Source organism: Corvus kubaryi, unplaced genomic scaffold, assembly GCF_017639235.1.
Source record: "Corvus kubaryi isolate FWS band 111438036 unplaced genomic scaffold, C.kubaryi_AGA036_p1.0 71, whole genome shotgun sequence".
Taxonomy (NCBI): domain Eukaryota; kingdom Metazoa; phylum Chordata; class Aves; order Passeriformes; family Corvidae; genus Corvus; species Corvus kubaryi.
Genome location: NW_024582059.1, coordinates 20,121,095 through 20,142,713, shown reverse-complemented (window position 1 = coordinate 20,142,713; position 21,619 = coordinate 20,121,095). Strand labels below are relative to the sequence as shown.

The 21,619-nt window shown below is 41.6% G+C and overlaps 1 protein-coding gene across 3 annotated transcripts in view; it reads left to right on the top strand.

The window, feature by feature from the left end:
• The window catches only part of PKD2 (polycystin 2, transient receptor potential cation channel), a 22,319-nt gene extending 707 nt beyond the window's left edge, over positions 1–21,612 (top strand). The window contains exons 2-16 of one of the 3 annotated variants that reach the window (XM_042049639.1): positions 12–113; positions 5,161–5,274; positions 7,499–7,632; positions 7,986–8,236; positions 8,502–8,726; positions 9,264–9,492; positions 10,967–11,137; positions 11,551–11,732; positions 12,708–12,828; positions 15,524–15,622; positions 15,943–16,064; positions 16,633–16,750; positions 17,002–17,165; positions 17,947–18,094; positions 18,860–21,612. In XM_042049639.1, the coding sequence (XP_041905573.1) occupies positions 12–113; positions 5,161–5,274; positions 7,499–7,632; positions 7,986–8,236; positions 8,502–8,726; positions 9,264–9,492; positions 10,967–11,137; positions 11,551–11,732; positions 12,708–12,828; positions 15,524–15,622; positions 15,943–16,064; positions 16,633–16,750; positions 17,002–17,165; positions 17,947–18,094; positions 18,860–19,093 (2,414 nt within the window). In that variant the 3' untranslated portion in view covers positions 19,094–21,612. Of the gene's footprint in view, positions 114–5,160; positions 5,275–7,498; positions 7,633–7,985; positions 8,237–8,501; positions 8,727–9,263; positions 9,493–10,966; positions 11,138–11,550; positions 11,733–12,707; positions 12,829–15,523; positions 15,623–15,942; positions 16,065–16,632; positions 16,751–17,001; positions 17,166–17,946; positions 18,095–18,859 lie in introns of those variants that run through there. The other 2 variants (XM_042049640.1, XM_042049638.1) reach the window with 2 other exon arrangements.
• The last annotated feature ends 7 nt before the right edge of the window (positions 21,613–21,619 follow it).

Sequence of the window (21,619 nt, the reverse complement as noted above, 5' to 3'; positions counted from 1 at the left end):
GGGCCCCGCGGGGCGCGGCGGGGCCGAGGGGCCGGGCCGCCTCCCGGGGCCGCCCGATGGAGCCGCGCCCCGCAGAGCGGCCTGGGCCAAGCGCCTGGCGCGGAGACTGCGAGGTGAGAGAGCCGCGGCCACGTACCCCACACCCTGACACGGCTCCCGAGCCGCGGGTGCCGCTTCTGCGCGCTGTCGAGTTGATTGTAGTCTCTCCTCTGTAGTTGTCTGGAGTCCTTTTCCGTCCATCCTTGCCTGTGTCTCTGTGTCCCCATCTCTTCGTGCACATCCAGCTTCTGATCCCCGTCCCGGTTATGCCCCCCAGCAGACGTAGATGCACCCACACCTCGCTCCTTCCTTTCCCCACCTCTCTGCCTCCTAGGTCTTACTCCTGGCTGCTTTCCGTGTAAGACTCTTCTGCACAGGGGAGGTTTAGGTTGGGTATTAGGAGGAATTTCTTCACAGAAAGGGTGACATTGGAATGGACTGCCGAGGGAGGTGGTGGAGTTACCGTCTCTGGAGGTGTTAAGGGAAAGACTGATGTGGTACTCGGTGCCATGGTCTGACTGATGGGGTGATGCGATGATCTCAGAGGCCTTTTCCAACCTCGGCTTTCTGCTCCAGCACCAGGTCTTTGGAGAGCTGGAGCAGAATGCTTGTCCTTCTGTCTGTCTCAGCACCCCCCATTCTTTAGAAGAGGTGGTTAGGATGGCATAGGATACTTAGAGTGGGTTTGCTGGGAGGGTGTTTGAATCACTTCTTCTTTGCTGCAGTATTGTGCAGTGCCTTGCTGGTGCCCTTGATAGTCAAGAGCTGCCTGTTGTCACACAACTGGTGAGCAGAGTTTGAAGCAAAACCAGGCACGCATCAAGTGAACATTTGGGGTGTTGTTCAAAGGTTATTGCATTAACTCTCTACTGAGCAGGCCTTGTACAGGGTTGATTTGACACAGCAGAGAAAATGCTGGATGGGGAGTTCTTTGGATTTAAGGTTGTGGCAGCACATTGGAAAGCCCTCCTTTTCAGAGAAGCTCAAAATGTCAGCTTCAGACTGTGAGGATTTTAAACAGAGGATTGGTTTAAGTGTCGGGCAAAATCTTTATGGTTAAAAAGCTGCAGGAAAAGTAAACCGTATTTAGAAAATAAAGATGATTCTTCTGAAATGTGGATTTTCTGAAGTGGTAGATAGTACTGTTACTGGCTGCCACGGCATCGGTGGAACTATCAAAACAAACTTGATGTCGAGCAAGGATTTGTACCTTCTCTGATTTTCATGTGCATTCAAAGATCATTTGCTGTAATGATTTCTCTGGCTTCGGCTGTATTGCACCAAAATAAATCCCTCTTGAACATTGCAGCATCTTAGTTGTATCAAAGTCAGATTTGCAGAGATTATGGAATAGAGCATGTTTTCTTTTTAGCAGATTTTATTGGGACCATGTTCAATGACCCAAGTCACTTCATAACGAGAAACCAGAATGACCAGGAAAAAAATACCAGTAATAATTGTGTTGCACATGAATTGGCACTGCTCTCTTCTGAGCCTTCAGTGGTGTTGCAGTGGGTTGTTGCTGAGATATGTAGTTGTCTAGGAAAAGAGCTGCTTCACTTGGAGAAAGTAATGTTCCTTTTATAAAAACTTCTGTGTAAGTTCAGATACCCCCTTCATCTTAGTTGTTGCCAAGAAGGGACCTCCTGTGTATGTTTTTAACTGTGGTGAAAACCAGCAGTTTGTACATGAGGCGAGTGTGAGAGTGACTTAGTGGTGACCTGGCACGTGTTGCTCCTGTTTGATCTGTGTTGTGATTTGTGCAGTAATGCTCAAAACAGTTTCTGTCAATTCCTGACCTGCATCTGTAGGCAAGTGTAGCTAAAGTTATTGTAGTCGACAGATCCTTTTCTGGCTCTTTGATGAGAATGTTGCCATAAATTCCTGGGCACAGTAAATGTCTGGGTGAGACTTTGGTGCTGTGGAGGTGCTGCAGGGCGCTGTACTTGGCTTTGGAATAGGTAACACCTTCTCTGAAGAATGTGATCCCCGTGCTGCACAGTTAAAGGGCTGATTGCAAGCCTGACATTATTATAGGGCACTTGAAGAATAACTGAGTGTTTAATATTGGAAACACTCCATAGTTCTTTTGACATTCCGTGGATATCCATGAGAATCTTTGAAGACTGGAAAATGGTGCACTCAGCTTTATTTCAAGATGACTACAGGAAGGTTGGCATAGATTTATTTGATGAAATTCCATCTCGCTAGACAGAATTCAACAAGAGGGATAAATCCTTTGGATATCACCAGAGGTAGTGTTACCATGACAAAAAAGGGGCCACTCAGTACTGAAGGATGTTCAATGACAGTTTGTGCTTTACTTGCTGTCAGTTATGAAAGAAAAATGCAGAGAGGATTTAAGGTGTCGGGATTTTGGTAATTGCAGCTGTTGGGGAAACTGTAACAGGAGTTACTAAGTGAATAGAAAGTCAACTACTTCAGACTACCAGTATTGTAGGTTCTTCTTTCTGTGGATTCTGCTCAGATTCTAACACGAGTGTCTGTGAAGTGGCTTTAGTCATCTAGTTTCACAGATCTCTTCAGCAACCGTCCCAGATGCTGAGAGGAGAAGAGGGGATGACTGTTCTTCTCTGTTAAGGAGGAATTTACTAGAAGTTTTAATGGGTAAAAACAAGGTGTGTTTCCAGAGCCAGGCTGGAAAGGTAATCCTGACCTGTAGAGCTGTACTTGGTCATCCAGTGCTGCCATGTCCTCATGGGTGTCATCACTGATGTGTTTTGGGCATTTCTTGAAAGGTTTTCTTAGTTATTGTCAGATGAAGGTACCAAATACCCTTCCTAGTCACTCATTAATTGTTACTTTCATGAAGAATGCTACATACAGCATGAGTATGAGCAATTGTTAGTTGCAGATTTATTTGATAAAAGTACACAGATTCTGTCAAAGAAAGTTGATGAATAGCCAATATGTATAAGGAAACAAAACAGTTTTGGTCCTTGCAGCAGATGTCAAATCCAGCACTGCTTACCTCTACTGTGCTTGATGCATCTAAATCAATATTCTAATAAGGCAAAAAGGGGAATAATATATGTATATTGCAAAAATGTAACAGCTAATGAAAGCTCCAAGCTAGCTGATAGGCAAATTCAGAGTTCATTTAGCACAAAGATCATTGTATGATCCCTGGTGCTGTTTGGTTGGGTTTTTCCTTTGCTGTAACTTTCTGTTCTTTGCTGACTTGACTCCTAACAATAGTCTGATATGACAGAGTTTGAGTTTGGAAGCTTTCTGCTTCTGCTCACCACATTTCTTATTGGTGAGTAATGTGCTGACAGCTGGGACTTGGCTTTCTCACCAGCTTAGCTCACTGGCTTTTCCAGCCTTTTCTTCCTCTCTTCCATAATGTTTTCCTGCCTTTATTATGAGGGTTGCTAGTGCAACGTAGTGCTGTGCTAGAGGCTGAATTTGTTGAATTCTTTATTATTAGTGACTCTGTAAATGTTTTTGGATTTGTATTTTTGTCTTCAAGAATGACCTAATGGGGAGGAGGATTTGGCACTCGGTGTAGTAAAGTTGCAGTCTTTATCTGCACATTTTCAAACTTGGCCGTAAAGAACAGCTTTGAAAAAGCTCTTTTATTTGAGGGCTGACACTAGGGAAGGTTGTAAGTTACTAATTAAGCCATGTGAACAGAGATTAATGCTAAGACTATTAGAACTTGCTGTACCTATGCAAGAGAAGTTTCCAGATTTATGTCACAACTTAAAAATGTGGTAGCTGAAAGGCTTCAAGAAACATCTAACACGTTATTTTTTTTCTCATTTTTGCAGGTAGAGGGAAGAGCTTCCTTATTCCCATCTGTGTTAGCAAACAAAGGTCTGCAGCACGCACCCTAGCCCTTTGTCTTAGTCTTACAGCAGTGGTTGCAGATTGACTGAATTCATGCTTCATTTTCAGCTTTATAATGTGCTTTGGCTATCCCTTGTTACTGTTCCATTTCAAATTACTGTGGTATGTTTGACAGATCCAAGATTTTTCCTAGGGAGTTTGAGGTTACTTCATTTCCATCTACTGAGAATGTAAAGGATGTTTTGAAAGGTTGGCTGTTTAAAACACATCCTGTGAAAAGAATGAAAGTTTAGTGCAGTTCTGTAGGAGTGAGTTTTTAGTTTCAAATGCTTTTCTTCTCGTCAGAAACTAAGGTCAAATTGCCTTGCTTTAGGTGTAAATGAAGAGAAATTCCATGAAGAGTAAACAGTCTGAGCATCAGCAGCTGTTCCCAGCATTTTTTCTGTTCTGTACTAGGCATAGGAAATAAGTGTGGTGGTTGCTAACTGCAGTTTGTTTCAAGGTGGTTGCTCCTTGTAGAGACTCCATTTACAAGATCCTTTTGCTTTTCTGTTACCCATGTGGAAGGGATCACCAAAGTTCAGTAGCTTTTCTTCCTGTCTTTTTGGGCATGTCAAACATAATATGAAGTGGGTAACAGGCAGAAACAGTTCAGCTGACACAGTTGCTCAAGTTGACAGCTAGACTGGACAGCAGTTGCTCATTTAGACTGCTACTGATGTTTAATTGATAACTCTTTGCTATGCAGGGAAAGAAACCATGTAGAAATGCTCACCAACATCCTTACTGTGTCTCTGTTGGACGTGCCTTGCCTATTTGGGAGGGGAAGGTTATGATTTGGGCGTTCTAAAAATAGGTTTGACTCAAGTATCCTCCTGCCACACTGCTCCTAAAGGCTCAATAATGGATGTGCATTTTCATGCATTGAACAATGATTTTCATGTTTAAAAGAAAAGAATACCAAAGCACTGCACCTCCATTTCTTGAAGGATGGCTGTCTGTGCATGTCTCCTTGTATCTGTTTTTGTGTCATGTGGTTTGAAGTGACAGCACTTCCACAGATTCTGTTAGAGTTCTGCTGAGCTGTTCCTAAATTATTATGGTATCTCATTGATAGCTGATACTGCCTCAGCTCCCGTTCAGTCTACTAACGAAGCTCCTCTTGCTTAAACTTAGATCAGTTTACAATCCATAGAAGAACCTGCAGCAGACATGACATAGGTTAAGCTTTCAACACCACTTCTTACGTCACTTGTGTATCTGTACCAGACATCTGTGCACATCATTATTTTTTTTTTTCCTTTTGAGGTCTGTGGGGCACAAGACTCATGGAAGAGAGCAACACCAGCAGAGAGCGGTACCTGAAAAGTGTTTTACGGGAGCTGATCACATACATGATTTTCCTTGTGGTCCTGTGTGTCTGTAAGTACTGTTCAGCACCAGTGCACCCAGTTCTGTACTACCTGCTTGCCTTCTGTACTACCTTCAATGAAGGTTGTTTGATGTGGGAGAAGAATTAATGGGCAGGTATCTAGGCAAATACTTGGAATCAAATATTTCTGTTTATTCTGCGCATGGATTGTTGCTTGAGACTGAAAATACTACAACTTCCTGCACCTTAACAAGTTTTGAATCTTTAGGCAGGATGATAATATTCTTTGTTTTTAGAGGGCATTTTTTAATTGTTGTACTACATTGCAGTGTAATACTTCTGCTGCACTTCTGAAATCACTGAGCAGAACTGGTAAATATGAAGAGGAGTTAATCATCTAGGACAAACAATTGAACTAAATCACCATGTTTGAAGTTCATCACCAAGGTTATGTACAGATCACAGCCGGAGACTCGTGTCATTTGTTTGTTGTCTTGATACCATATGAAGTATCATAACACTAAAGAACACAGAACAGAGGAAAATTCAACTTAAAATGCAAGAAAGAACTTTTTGTGGAGTTACAAAATATCTATTTTATTTATTTGCTAGGGAGAAAACCAACAAAACACGTGTACACTGAGTTAGTGTATCTTTAGAAAGCCAGTATGTTTCAAGTCTCCAGTTTTTAGTGTGGACAGTTCTGCCCCAAAAAGGCTGGAATGTTGGAGACACTTAAATTGCCATTTATGATCAGTTGTAATACAACAAGGTGATGTTTTTAATTTTTGTGAGAGGGAATTTCGGAGTGGAAAAGCCAATGCAAAACTACATTGGTATACTATCTCTGAGGGCAAGTCTGCTCTGCTTGAATACTGCAGGATTACTAAAAAGCCCAAATTTTATACCATTGACACAACTGTTTTGATGTTGTACTGCAGGTGTGTTTATATATTAAATATAGTGTTTTTTTTCCTTCTTGAGTCATTTAAGAACACTTAGAGCAGGTTTATGAACAAAGCAATGCAAGGCTGCTTGTGGCTGGCACGCTGGACCACCAAGAGAGGTGTAGCAGTGAGGGGACTGCATTAAAGTAAAATTTATTTCAGTAGGAGAAGTTCAACTTTTAACAGGCTGTTAACTATTTGTTTTGCTACAGAAAAAGATTTTTGCTAACAGAATAAAGGAGAAGTGTAAATATCTGTTAAATATCTAGAGATATTGCTAACTCATTAGTATTTTTTAAGTATCCTTTTCATTTTTCACATGAGCAATAACTGTAGGTCAGTCTGGTCTGTGGCTTGGCATGCTCTAGGAGAGAGCTTCCAAGCGCAGGCTAAATGCTATGGGCATTTCTTGTTCTCTTGTGGTTTGGAGAGTACATATTTAGAGATTATCCAGGTACTGCACAGTCATGTGATACATTCCATGTGCACAGCAGAAGTCTATTAAAAATAGTTCTTGTTCTCTGGTTGTTTAGGGAAACAAAAAATTTATAAATTTTATGAAATTGTCACAACTGACAGTGATTGTTCAGTGTAGGCCTAATCTTTTAGACTCCTCTGAGTTTTAGCCATAGAGTGGTTTAAGTATTTCTAGGTGGCAACAATATCCATGCCAGAGACTGTTTCCGCAAATCATCTTAGTTTTGTACATAATTTTATAATTTATGCTCTGTGGCCCTCAGCCAAATGTTTGGCCCGGTGTGGGGAAAAGAAGTTACACAGTCATTTATTTTCTGTGGGGAGTTTCTCTTAAAGGCACTGCACATCTGAGGTGGAGGTCCATTGCCTAATCCATGTCATTCCCAGTGCCCTGCAGTATCCTGGTTGACTGTCATTATCTGCTCAAGCAGAGCATAGTTCTCCTGAGGACTTAGTGCTGTCTGTGCCAGTTCTCCTTGCATGCCTTGGATAGCACAAGCCACCTAAAAAGGCACTACCTGCCTCTCTTCAGGCTTCTGGATGGTGCCTTTGTTTTCCTTGAGTTTAGCTTTGGTAGAAGCATTAGTAATAGAAGGAGGTGTGGGAAGGAGAAGAGAGTATTTTAAACTGATTGATCAGTCTACCTTCACTGTTTTTTGTATTTTAATCACAGTTGACAGAAAAATGCTGCTTGGTGTGGATTTTGTTTTGAAGCTTAATAGTTCCACTACAAAATCTGTACAAATACAACCTGATGTATTCAAAACAAATAAAATACTTTTTCTTCCTCTTTTTTTTTCCCTCTTTCCCTCATTCCTTTATCTCTCACTCCTTACCAAATCTTCTGCAGTGACTTATGGGACAGTGAGTTCCAGTATGTACTATTACACAAGGGTAATGTCGCAGCTCTTCCTGGAAACACCTGTGTCAAAAACGGAGAGAACTGATTTCAAAACTTTGTCCACGATGGATGACTTCTGGAAGGTAATCTAAAACCAAGTTTTCATATCTCCGTTGCTGTGGTTTGCTGGTCCTGTCATGAACTGTAAATTTAACCTGCAGGATCTTACTTCCTAATGTGGTCGGGCTTGTGCATGATCCATGTGCACAATGTCAAAGCTATGGAACAAAGTAGACCTTTAAAATGTGAAAATTTAGAACTCAGATAATGTTGGTGAGGCAGGGTAGGGCAAGTTTGTGGGGTGTCCTTGGAGGACAGGTAACAGTAAAGCCTTATGTCAGAAAAATTTAACTGCAATTCTAACACTTCCATGGGATGAAGATCTACAAAATCAGTGCTGGCAACATGCAAACTAAAATTCTGTCATCCTCTCCAGTTCGCAGAAGGCCCTTTGCTGGATGGTCTTTACTGGGAGATGTGGTACAACAACAAAACCATGGCAGAAAACAAAAGCTTCATTTATTATGAGAACCTGCTCCTAGGGGTGCCTCGCATTCGGCAGCTGAAAGTCAGAAATGGTTCGTGCTCCATACCTGAAGATTTAAAGGATGAAATCAAAGACTGCTATGATGTCTATTCTGTAGCTAATGAGGATACTGCTCCTTTTGGACTCCGGAATGGAACTGCGTATGTAGCATTACTGTAGACACGCTCTCCTTTTTAATAAACTTGTGACCCATCTTCCCATCCTGATTTTATGGTGTTAGTCAAAGGAACTTTGTAACTTCCTTTTCTGAGGGGGTACATCAAAACAGTGTAGCAAGCACCTCTTAAATGAAACCTTTGTAATAACTAATACATGTTTTTTGGTCAGGTTTTGTTGGTGTCTGTTTTTGTTAATTGTAAGTTGAAGGTGGAAAGACCAATGTGCTCTGTTTCACTTCTGAACCAGCTGGACATATACCAGTGAAAAGGATTTGAATGGGAGCAGCCACTGGGGTTTGATTGCCACATACAGCGGGGCCGGTTATTACCAAGACCTCTCGAGGACCAGAGAAGTGACAGCTCTGCAGATTGCGAGCCTGAAGAAGAACCTGTGGCTGGACAGAGGGACCAGAGCAGCTTTCATTGATTTCTCTGTGTACAATGCAAACATCAACTTATTCTGCGTGGTCAGGTATGAACAGAACCATGGCAGTGTTCCATTGCACAGTGTGGGTTGTGGGCTTGGGGTTTTCTTGTGATTGCTTTGTTTTGGGGACATGGGAAAGTGTATGTTTTGTGTAAAGGGGACAGACTGAAGTGCCATGCCTCCCTGTCAAAGAAGTGAGACTCCTCATGGAGTCTGTCCTGGCTTTCCTGGTGCTACAATGACTTGGGTGCAGTTTGCAGGAGACTTCTCTAGGGAGTTGGCTTATTCAGGTAAATACGTGGATATACAGCATCAGCCTTTAGTTTAGACAGCATGAAACAGGCTTAGATGAAAATAAATCTGTCTCTGTTTCCTCACTGTTCCTGAAAGGCTTTGGGTTTTAGTCAAAATTGAGTGCGGTCATGTTTACAACTTTTGTGTGGTGTCTTCTCTGAATCATATGTGGGTTTGTTTCTATTATTTAGATAATTATTCAAATAAACCCAAGTGTCTTTTAGTAGTGCTTTTCATCAGTTCTGATTAAATTAAATTCTTTTTTTCTTTGCCTTTTTTTAAATGCAGGTTGCTAGTGGAGTTTCCAGCCACTGGAGGCCTGGTTACATCTTGGCAGTTTCAGCCAGTGAGGCTGATTCATTACATCTCCACTTTTGATTTTTTCCTGGCAGCCTGTGAAATGTCATTCTGTCTTTTTGTTCTCTATTATATGGTGGAAGAGGTCTTAGAAATTCGCATTCATAGACTGCAGTATTTCAGAAGTCTTTGGAATTGCCTTGATATCCTTATCATTGTGGTAAGTAACCTTTGTAATAAGGCTAAAATTGCTTTCTAAAATGCACTTTGTGGGAGACATTAATTACTCAGTGTTCCTATTGTGCGTTTAAGGGATAGGACCATCATTAGGAAGGATGCTTACAGACCTATTAGGCTATTCAGTCTGAGTAAGACAATTTTAGTCTGTGTTGCAATGTTGGTGTGTTTTGCAAAGTTGGTTGTTTTGTCTTCAGTGGTTTCAACCTGGTGCAAAGTTAGAGTATTTGTCCATTGTGCTTTTTCACAGTTTTTGTTTATACAGACATAGCTTTTATTGGAGGTGACAAACTTGCCCTCTCTTCTAGATATCTGGTACAGACTATTGCACTGGCTTTCAAGTAAGAAAATCATCTGCTTTAAAGAAGTTATTTGCATATTGAGGAATGGGACTGGGATTTGAGTATGTGTGCAAAGAACCACAAAGAGCTTTACTGTGGTATTGAATACTCACCAGCTAATACCGAGTTTGAAGAAGTGTCTCAAAAATGTAGAGTGCTAGTAGCTGTCTTGGTTAATTGGACAGTGTTGCACATCAGTAATCTTAGTGTCCCAGAAATACGAGCTTTGGATTTAAAGCTGCGTAGTATAATTCTCTCTGGACTCATATCAAGCTGTGCTTACCAAAAGTATACAAAGCCAGAAGTGCTGAAACAGTTCCAGTCCCACACTTGTTTTCTATCTTCAGGCTTGGATGAATCAAAGGTTTCAAGTCTTGAAGTTAGTGTTTGTAATCGAAAGAAATCATATTTGCATCACAGTGCTTTGTAAATGAAGGGCTGTTTAGGAGGATGTTTACATGAATTGTGTGCTGTTCTTTACACTTAATGGTAGGGGCAGGGATAAGATGCTTTGCTGTTACAGTCAGTGAAGAGTATTCAAGTGTGGGTGTAAAATTCGGTTCATACAAAGGTCAAAATTCTGTGTTTACGCCTTGCCTGAGGGGCATTGTTTAAATGTAGGATTATGTAGTTATGATTCTCTCTGTATGGTGAAGTGTTCACTTACAGTAACAAACAGCTCATTTGCTGAAGTCAAAGCAAGAAACCTCTATGGTAAAACTGCAGCTTCTCTGTTGTTGTTTGTTCTGAGCAATACTGGTCAGTCTGTGCTCTGGAGAAACTGTGGGGCTTTTTTGGCTGTTGCTGTTTTTCTGCTCTTTGTTTTCACCCTTGTCTTCTGGAGTTGTCATATTTCCTTCCTTATATTTTCTTCTCTGTGACAGCATCACTTTTCTAAGCCTGCTACGTGTGACGGTCGTCTTGTTCTTCACCTGTGGCAAAGAAATGACTTCTAGATCTTACTCCCAGACTATTTGTAGTCCAGGACTATAATGGTTTTCTTGTGAAATGCACAAATTCCTCATATCTTGACTTTATCTGACGTACATGGCTCAAAGAAGTTGTTGTAAAACCCTAATCATCTTTTGTAAATTTGTATGTTTCTTTTGTCCTCAGCTGTCTGTGGTAGCTATAGGAATTAGCATCTATAGGACATCAACTGTTGATATGCTCCTGAAGAAGCTGCTGGAAGATCAGAACTCATTCCCCAATTTTGAACCTTTGGCATACTGGCAAATGCAATTCAACAACATTGCTGCAGTCACTGTGTTTTTTGTCTGGATCAAGGTAACTCCAAGACACACGTCCTTATTCCAACATTAGAATGTAAGCAGTATCCTGAGTTTCATGAAACACATTATTTGAGGTTTACTCATGTTTCTCCCAAAGTCAATCATGTGTGAAAGTCAGAACGCAGGGATAACTTCTGGCAGATGAAAAGCAAGGTTGTAATTTGCCACAGGATTAGTCAGCTCTTGTTTAGGTCTAGAAGATATAGTCAGTGCTTGTGTTTTGTCAGCAGACATGTTAAGAAATGTTTGTATTATTCCTCAATTGATAAGTTAGTAATTCTTACTGGATACTGCTTTGTCTCCAGTCGTGTTCAATAAGACATCACATGTAAAGACTGGAGAGCAGTTAGGTTCAGAAATTGTCTTCCTTGGCTTTACAGCATTTTCTTTTCTTTTTTCCTTTAACAGCTTTTCAAATTTGTTAACTTCAACAGAACAATGAGCCAGTTATCCACCACGATGTCTCGCTGCGTCAAAGATGTCATTGGCTTTGCCATTATGTTTTTTATTATTTTCTTAGCATATGCTCAGTTGGCCTATCTTGTCTTCGGCACTCAAATTGATGACTTCAGCACTTTCCAGGACTGCATGTAAGTACAGGTATAAAAAAAGCAAAGATTTCAGTGCCTTGGTAAATTGGTTGCTTTATCAGAGGCAAATCCTGTGACATCCATCTAAACAGATAAGCTACAGGCACAGCACTGTTGATATAGCCTGGTAGCAAACACATTTTTGTAACATTTTTATCTCGGTGTTAATGCTGTGAGATTAAGAATATGCTATAGTCAGAGCAGTGAGCTAAAAATGACATGGTTTGGTTGGTGTGACATGATTTTTACAGCAGTTGGTTGCATTCCTAGACAAAGCAATGACTCCATGTTCAGTGGTTAAATGCTTACTGAAATGTTGGATGCATTATAAGGCTGTGTTCCTGATGGTGTTCAAAGCTGCTTGACTCAAACAGAGTTCATCTTAGCCAACCACAAAAGTTGTAAGTATCTGGAATCCAGGAGAGAGAGAAGTCTTCGTATAAGGTTGCTAATCAGTTTTTTCTTGGTCGATTTAGTACAACATAACCTGATTGTAACTGAGGCAATTAACAGGTTGTTCAGTCACTGATTTCCCCTGCCCCCTTACACTGGGGCAGTGTTGCAAAGAGTTTCTTGCAGAAAAGTGAAGGAACTTGAAATATGCTGATGGTGCTGTGAAGTGCCAAGCTTTTTCCAGCTTAGAGGGAGAGGTTTGCGGTTTTATGTGTGTGACAGAGATGGGAGTGGGTCTCAAAGCTTCACAGTAGTAATTATTAGTTTGCTCTGCTTCCTATTGTGACCAAAAGGGAGAAGTAACCACCATGGTTTTGTTCTCTGTGTGGCACCTGACTGTGAGTTTGGTTATGCCTATACATGTGCTTGATGAATTGTTTTTGCAGTGCCTGATCAAGTGTTACAGCAGTGCAGACCTCTCTGCAGCCCATCAGTCACACTGCTAGAGTAAAATAGTTTGAGAATCCTCACACAGCTCCAATGATGTTTTCTTCAACTCCTGGATGTGTTTTGTTTTTTAAGATTTACTCAGTTCCGCATCATTTTGGGAGACTTCAACTTCACAGAGGTTGAAGAAGCGAATCGAATTTTGGGACCCATTTATTTCACTACATTTGTGTTCTTTATGTTCTTCATTCTTTTGGTATGTACACTTTGTTTATGGGGGGTGGGTTAGTGGCTGTTTTTGCATCACTTGTCCTTTGATTCCTCCTGCTACTTTTGGGGCTTTTTCTGATAATTGTGAGTGTGTGGCCTATGAAGGGGCCTGACTGCTACATGGCTGGTCACTACACTCTTTCCTTTTTTCTTAATTTAAAATTGATTTGCATTGTATATTTGTTGTCATTCTCATGTAGTGCTCCACATTGTGTTTTTTTAAATTTTTATTATTATGAAGAATTTTATTTCTAAAATCTGAATAGTGCCTGGTTGGCATACACAGCAAGGCTGTATCTCTTGGTGAAAAGTGGCTGTACTGTTCCATGCAGTCTCTTGGTTCATAAAGGCCTCTGATGTGTGGAGGACTGTGTTTACAGCAGCCTTGTTCTTGCATGCCGCACACAGCTTTGCCTGCTGCAAGAGCCTGGTTCTTCAGCAGTGCAGCAGCTTTCAGATATGCAGGTTTGCCTCTCTTCTATCTTGTTCTGCTTCTCCAGGGCAGAGTCAGGCCCTGCCTTCCTCCTTTCCCCAGTGCAGATTACCTGTACACTTTTCAAATAGGATTTAGGAAGCTCAGCTTACCTGAGAGGCAGTATGTGGACTTTATGACCTTATTGACTAATAAATCAGGGAGTGTGTTGTAATTGAGTACTCATCTTTTGTATACTCTGTTATCTGGCAAGGATAAATGCAGGATTTTACTAACCTTAAAACTGTACAGCAGTCCTGTATCATGATAATTTTTTATGTTATTTAGTGACCCTTATACCTAGTGCAGCTTTTTATTACTATTTGAGATGAGGAGGAATGGCATTCAGATTTTTTTTTTTGTGGGAAAGACATCATCTTGGATGTTCACTAGTAAGGAAGCAGAGAATTTTAAGTGTTCAGTGAGGTGGACCAGGAGTCAGTGGGAAGATAACATGTGGGTCACTCTGGCCAAAGGTGCACATGAAGCAGGTTTCCTGTTTGCTTTGTAGCACCTCATACATTCCAGAGGAACAGAGTCTAGTGTCCAGCAAGGGAAAGAAGTGTTTCTTTTTTTAAAGGGCAACAGAAAAGCACTGGAAGGTGAAGTCAGAGCAGGTTATCCCAAATACTCAGTATTATTTGTGTGTTTATTAATAGCTGCCTCTGCATCCCCTTGGAGTGGATCCCACTCAGCCCGGTCAGCTCCGGACGCAGCAGGCTGCGGGGGCCAGCCTCCGGACTCCGGGAGACCAGAGGTCTGGCTCGTGGGTCCTTCCACAGGACCGCCGGGATGGAGGCGAGCGGTGGAGGGAGGAGGCAGACTCAGAACTGGGTTAAATCTGGGAAGTTTATTGAGCCTCGAACGCGAGGCCCCACCTCCCAGGGATGCCCAGTTCGGAGCGAGCTCCGAAGGCATCTGCAGGAGGATTTATGGGTGGGTGGTAACATGGGAGGGAACCAATCGGAGAAGGGAAGGGTGTGGTGAACAGGGTGAAAGGCGTATCAGGGAACCAACCATGGGAGAGGAAGGGAGGGATCTTTTTCCCCTAGCCAATCACACGATGCCCCTGCCAGAACTTTCTAGAAGCCTGGGAGGGGTGCCAGCACAATTGGCAAGGGCCAGGGAGGAGACAAAGGTGGGAAATTGGGTAATTGGCAGAAAATTGGGAGGATACAAACTGGGTAGATACAAAGGTACAAAACTCGAGGGGAGACCCGGACTGAACCAAAGCAAAACACACTCCCACAAATATCTGTAAAGCCTCTCATTTTGCCTGAATTAAATGTTGATGTAAGTTCCTTGAGACTGGTCTGAGACCTGGAAATTAAGTTAGGGAAGATGGGCCGAAAGCACCAACTCTTAAAGTTGGGCAAAATAGCAGTAAAAAGTAGCATAATAGTGAGTTGTCAAGTTACCTCTTACTTCTCTGGTGTTGGGCATGAATGCATAAAGATACAGCACTGAAAGATTGTTCCAAAGTCCATGAGAAAACAGAGGAGAGAACACTGCCTTTCTGCACTGAATGTGCCAGTAAATTTAGTTACTCTTTTTGGATGTGAATATCCAATTTGCAATTCAGTCATGTTTACTCCATGTCCAGCAGGAGCCTTTCAGTAAAGACAGCATGGTTTGATTAAGTTACATGCTTGGCACAGGGTTAGTGAGACCAATATTTTCTCCTTTCTCTGAACAAGAAAGATCTCTTTTTAGAGTTGATGCCATAAATGCCAAGTGCCTGATTTTAAGCTTTTCGCTTTTATCTTTAGTCTGAAATGCAAGCAGAGTTGTAACTAGATAAGAACCTTTTGTTTGTGCTGGTTATTATGGGATGAATAGTTAACTTGATTCCTCAGGCATTTTTGTTGCCAGCTGTGTTGCCTGGATTAATTTACATTTGTTAGCTGTGTAAATTTGGCCTTGCAGGGTTTACTGCCACTGCCGCGTGTAGCTGTGAACCCTCTGTGGAAAGTAATTCTCCAGTTATGTTAATAACCAGTAATGTTGATTAAAAGTTGTTATACTGCATCATGTCATATTTCAATATCAAGCTCTGGATGTTAGTTTCTTTTTAAACAGACTACAATTTTCTTCTGGCCTTTTAAAACAAAATTCATATAAATGCCTGCACAAGAAGGTCATAGAAGTAGTTGGGCTCAGTCTTGTTGAAATTTCAAATTTCAAAATTTTTGTTTTCTCTCATGAACAGAACATGTTTTTGGCCATTATCAATGATACCTACTCTGAAGTCAAATCAGATATGGCACAACAGAAGGCTGAAATGGAACTGTCTGACCTTATCAGGAAGGTGAATGTAATGTTTTATTTGTTTGACATCTTATTCCTCACATCTGAACTTATTTCATAAAACACAATATAAACTGTACAAAGTAAAGCTGGCAGCAGCTAGTGAGAGTGCACATCTCAGTTAAAACAAATTGATCTGAGTGTAAATTAAATGAGTGCAAACTTCCCATCACAATGTATTTCAGTCATATGAGACTTTGCCTTGAATGATCACACTGAAAACACTGAAATGAGAGTGTACAGTGGCTGATTTTTGTAATCAAAAAAGCTATTAGAAATCTCATTTCATGAGAAACAACAAAATTTCACGTTCTCTTTTAGGGCTACAACAAAGCCATGATCAAACTTAAATTGAAGAAAACTACTGTTGATGACATTTCAGAAAGTCTGAGACAAGGTGGAGGAAAACTCAATTTTGATGAGCTCCGGCAGGATCTCAAAGGGTAGGGGAGTTGTTACTTCTTACCTCGAATAGTATCCCCAGGGACATGTGATGTTAAGTTTTTGATGTGATTTTCCTCTAGCAAAAGTACACTAATGTGGATAAAGTCACACAGCAGAGTACTATTCTCTGCACTATGGCTGGCGTTGGCATCCCACACCAGAGAAAGGATTTGGAGCTCTGGGGCCCAACCTCTGTGTTTTGGGGAGAAAACTACAGAAATCTCTGAGGAAGCAGAGACCTAAGGCCTTGGAGGAAATGGTAATGTTTCTGTCAGACCACTGCAGGACTTTGTGGACAGTCAGGAGTCCAAGGCAAGGGTACAAATCAAGGAGATATAGATGGGAGCTGTGAAGGAGAAAGGTTCAGTGCAGGGAAGATTGGTGCTTTAACTAATGAAAGGTGAGGACTGAGGGGTTTTTATCAGTGTTGTGAATTTATAGGCAATGATGGGATGTCTTTGTCTTCAGGATGAAAGTCTGTCTGAAGTGAGGTGTTTTCTAATGCACAGAATTCTTTCAGCATCTGAAAAATGGAAAGTAAAGGAACTGCTTTTACTGCCTTTTCAGGAAGGGGCACACAGATGCAGAGATCGAAGCAATATTTACCAAATATGACCAGGATGGGGACCAGGAATTGACGGAGCATGAACATCAGCAGATGAGAGATGACCTGGAAAAGGAGAGGGTGAGCTCAGCACTAGGACAGGTGTTCCACCAGCACTGTCTGCCAGTCTGCGCCCTGTGCTGGTTTCCTGCCTCAGAGGAATCCTCTTGTGTCCCTTCACTTTTGCTGTCGTTCCTGGCTGTGTGAGCAGAACTATAAAAAGGCACAGGGGAGCTGATAGAGGGCAGGAAGTCTTTGACCTTGGCACCACCATGCCCCATGTACAGGTGAAAGTTTTTTACATCTTCTCTCTCTCTTGCGTTTTCACAAAGGAGGATCTGGATCTGGAGAGGAGCTCTCTGCCACGTCCTCTGAGCAGCCGCAGCTTCCCACGGAGCTTGGATGACTCCGAGGAGGATGAGGATGAAGACAGCGGGCACAGCTCCAGGAGGAGGGGCAGCAGCTCTAGTGGTGTTTCCTATGAAGAGTTCCAAGTGTAAGTTTATCCTTCTGAGGGGGAAAAATCTGCATGGTGGGCTTTGGTTGGGTTTTTTTTTTCATTGTGGGTTTTCTTCTTTTGGTTATATAGTATTCTCTCCTTGATATTAAGCAAATTATTAATAAAAGCAAGTGTTAGGATTTTGTTGTGCGTAAGTCACTCCTTTTAGTAGCTTTCAAATAATAACTGAACTGGAGGTGCCTTAGAGAGCTTCATGGGAGTTGGTTAGAAAATAGAAAATCAGAAAAACAAAACAATAAACCAGCAACAAAACCCCTGTCCGTAAGACCTTGTCATTGAAAAGTCAAAGAAAAGGGTCATGTTACAATAATGCCAGAAAAGACTTTTTTAAGTAGTAAAACCTTGAGTTTATTTTAGGTTCAGTGAGATCTTCAATGGTTGTTTTTAATAAGATTAAGTTACTCATGAGTGTGTATTTTGTCCAAAATGATAGATCTCCATATTAATTAATTACAGCAGCACTAGCTGAATAAAGAATTGTGTAACTGGAACCAACAAATTTTTGTGATGATGCCCTAAGAGCAGTGAAAGCAGACTGCAAGATGTACTTTTTTTCCCCATGTGCTTTGCCCCTGTTTTACTTTCTTGCTGCACTGTACCTTGTCCCTCCTGGACAGTAGGACTGGTTTGTGGGAAGTCAGAAGCGTGCTTGGATAACAGCAGTGTCTCATCCTTGTATGCTGTGTGTGTTGACATGCTAGAACAGTGCTGACCGGGCAATGTGTGAGTCACTGAAGCTCCCACTTGTTGCCCTCAGACTCATGAGGCGGGTGGATCGCATGGAGCACTCCATCGGCAGTATTGTCTCCAAGATCGATGCCGTTATCGTGAAGCTGGAGGCCATGGAGAGGGCCAAGCTAAAAAGGAGAGATGTGTTGGGAAGGCTGTTAGATGGAGTGACAGAGGTAAGAAACCCACTCTCTGTGGTCTGGTTACAACCTGCATGTTTTCCATGCTGCTGGCACTGCTTCCTACTGCTTGGCTTGGCAGGATTGGAGGAGTGGTGGGAAAGAGGAGGTGGGTGCTTTGGCAATGGGTGATTGATTTCAGTTACGTGGTAGAAAAATATGAAATTTAAACCATGAAATTTTGGGATCCAAACTTCAGATATGACAACATGTCTTACAGCAGGCCTATGTCACCATTTAAACCCGTGATCTGGACAGCAATGGTGTTCAGTGGTTGCTGAAGCAGCTCCTCCGTCCCTTGGTGTCTGTTGGGATTAATACAATATTTTTTGTGGACTAGTTTGTTGGAGTTTAGGGGATCCAGCCCAGCAGGCCCAGCGTGCTCTTATTCTCCTTTGTTGCTCCTGGGACTGTGTGTGACAGGTGGGAGTAGTTCACTTCTGTCACCAGGCTAACCTGACTTCTACTGCTTTCCCTTTCACCCCCTCTTTCCTGAGGGCCCTTTGGAAGTGGCCAGTGGGAGAAACGTATTATTTCTGTGGGTTCTAAAATCTGTCAGCTGGAATACAGGCTGTGCTTTCCTAGGTGACAACCTGGTCATTTCATCACTGGAAATACAACAATTTGCTGTGGGAGCTGTGTTTCCCCATTAGCCTATGGAAGTACTCGAGTGGCGTAAAAATTTCCTGTGGTTGTATTGGGTTTTGCCTAGACTGCAGTTTGGAAGCTGCACTTCCAGCTTGGGTCTTTTAATGTGTTTAGGATGAAAGACTGGGCCGGGATAACGAAATCCACAGGGAGCAAATGGAGCGGCTGGTGCGAGAGGAGCTGGAGCGCTGGGAGTCGGATGACACGGCCTCCCAAATGAGCCATCGGCTGGGAACGCCCTTGGGACTGAATGGCCAACCTCGCTCCAGGAACTCCCGGCCATCTTCTTCCCAGTCAGATGGCATTGATGCGGGAGCAGGCAATGGGGGGAGCAACATCCATGTGTAGGTTGAGCTTTGTAGGTGATTCCAAATGTTTCCGGTCAGTATTCAGCCCGCAAATACCCCAGTGCTGTTCCCCGGCATGAGGGGATCGCTCTGATCAGACCACTGAGGACAACTTTCACTGGTGGGAAAAAGTAAATATTCACTCCATCAATCATTTTCAGGCCTGTGTGATGCCAGCAGTGAGAGTGGCAGCCTTGGAAGCAAAAATGCAGGAATCTGAATGGATATCAGGTGGGACAAAATCTACCAGGACAGAAATCTGATTCCATAAAAGTATTATTGGGAACACTTGCATAAGGGCAGCAAGCTTCAGACAAAATAATGTGCGGTGGCTGGCACACTAAAATAAAAGGCTATTAATTTTCTGCTTCCTCTTGGAAAATACAGTTTTTAAAGGCTTTTAAAAGCAAATTTTAAAATAAGATGGCAGCAGTTTGTCTTATTCATTTTAACAGCTGACAGATAAAACAGCACTTCTTTGAAATTTGAGTTTCTACTTGTCTTTCTGAGTTATTCTTGGTATACTAATATTTTACTTAAAGTATTCCTTTTTTTCTGTTTTTTAGAGGTACTACGTTTCTTTAAGCAGAAGAAAGTGCACTTAGTTTGTACAACTGTAAATTACATAATTCTGTGGTAGAAACTGAATGCATTATAATTAGGATTTCGGAAGAAACTTTTGAGAACTGCCTCTTTACACCCAACTAACAATAATTTTCAGCTATGTTGCAAAGCCCATTTTCTAATGCTATGTTTTCATGATTTAAGTGTTCCTGGGATAAACATTCCAGAGGTTCTTAGATAAATACAGCTACTTTGCAGAAAATACGTTATTTAAAAGCACACGGGATTGAAAATCACCAAGTTTTCCTTGGGTGTGACAGGGAAGGGGGCAGAGGAGTTTCTGACAGTTGGGAAAATCTGATCTTGTGCCATGTGAAGCTCTAATCACATCTCAGCTATGTGATCTGTATTTATATTTAACTGAACTGCTTGTGAAATTATTAGGTACATTTCTACATAGATTCTTCTGCTGAGGTGCAGCACAGGATTCCTTTAGGAAGGTGTTTGTAGTATAATCGCTGATTTTTAGTATTTAATGCCCTCTCCTTTCTTTGTTACAGAAGCTTTATTTTTGAGAGGAGATGCAACATTGAAATTCTGTTGGTTTCCTATAGAGAGCATTGAGGCAGTGTTTGGAGTTTTGCCTAGGAATATGTTTCCATATGTGGAATGCTGGTTTAGGAGGGAGGCTGTCAATTGTGCTTTTTTCCTGAAGATGGCAGTTGCCTTGTGTTTAAAGACTCAGACTTGGTGAAAAGGATAATGGAAAGCTACATAATCAATCACATCTCAGCTATTGGTAGGGTATATAGAGGAAAAATGCCAGTTTAACAAAGTATGAGTAGCATGTGTTATGCTGGTGCCTTCTGTCTCAGCAAGCAGTTGTTAGCTCTTCGTTCTTGTGGGAGTGCCGCTTAGGCAAAGCTTCCGTGTTCCATATATTCTTGCAGTGGCATTGCCTGCATGAGCAGTGGCTCTGAATGCCTTTCCTCTAACCAGAGAACTTGCTAAAACCAAATAGACTTCGTGCCTTTCCATTTTTAAGTTTATGAGAAACCATACGCACAGAAACCTAATTGATGTTCGGTGGAAGTGGAGGAAATTCAGTGTTGGAATTTCATAGTAGCTGTGCCTCGGGAACAGAATTATGTGGGAGAACGGGTTATGATTCTTGTGGGGGTTCTTCTGTGGATTATTTTGTCCTGTATTGGGAAGAAATTCATATCCTTTCCCAAGAGTTCTCATTAACTTGCCAAAACAGTGCACAGCACAGTGGGTACGTCATTTGTGTGGGATGAGGGCATTCAGATTAAGCTCTCTCTTGCCTTGATTGAAAGGTTTTGCACCTCAGAAACCTTTCTGAGGAAAGCTTTTCAGTGTTGAACTGCATTTCTGACTGTAAACAAACAGACCAAAAAGAAACACCAGCTGTACACATGGCCAGCTGGAGTGCAAGGAAAACAGAAAATACAATACCAAAGCAATTTAAATATACAGAGCCTTGTCTTTATATTCATATCCAAAATGTGTCTTTCAAAATGTAAATTCAGTCACGCGGTTCATCTTTTGTTTGTACTATGTGTTTATTATGAAAATGTTTGCTTTAATAGCTGTATTTTTTGGGGTGTATTTCTGTAACGTGTCGTTACTTGATAACAAACTTCATCTTGAAGTGCAGTAAGTTTCCCTGGGGCACCCGTGTGTGTTGACAGTGGGCCTTGCAATAAGTGCATTGCCACTTGAAAAATGTTACAGACATTTTATTGATGCATTTTTCAATTTTAGATTATAGTATCATTTGTCAAAGGTACGGTTTTTGCATAGTAATGTACAGTGTTTGGTCTTATTAGGAAGCTGTTAATTATGCAAGTCTTCTACAATGATCAAGAATGTATTGATCTGTAAAACTGAGCACTTTACTTCCTAATAAACATTTTATATAATCTACAAAGCAAACTTTGTG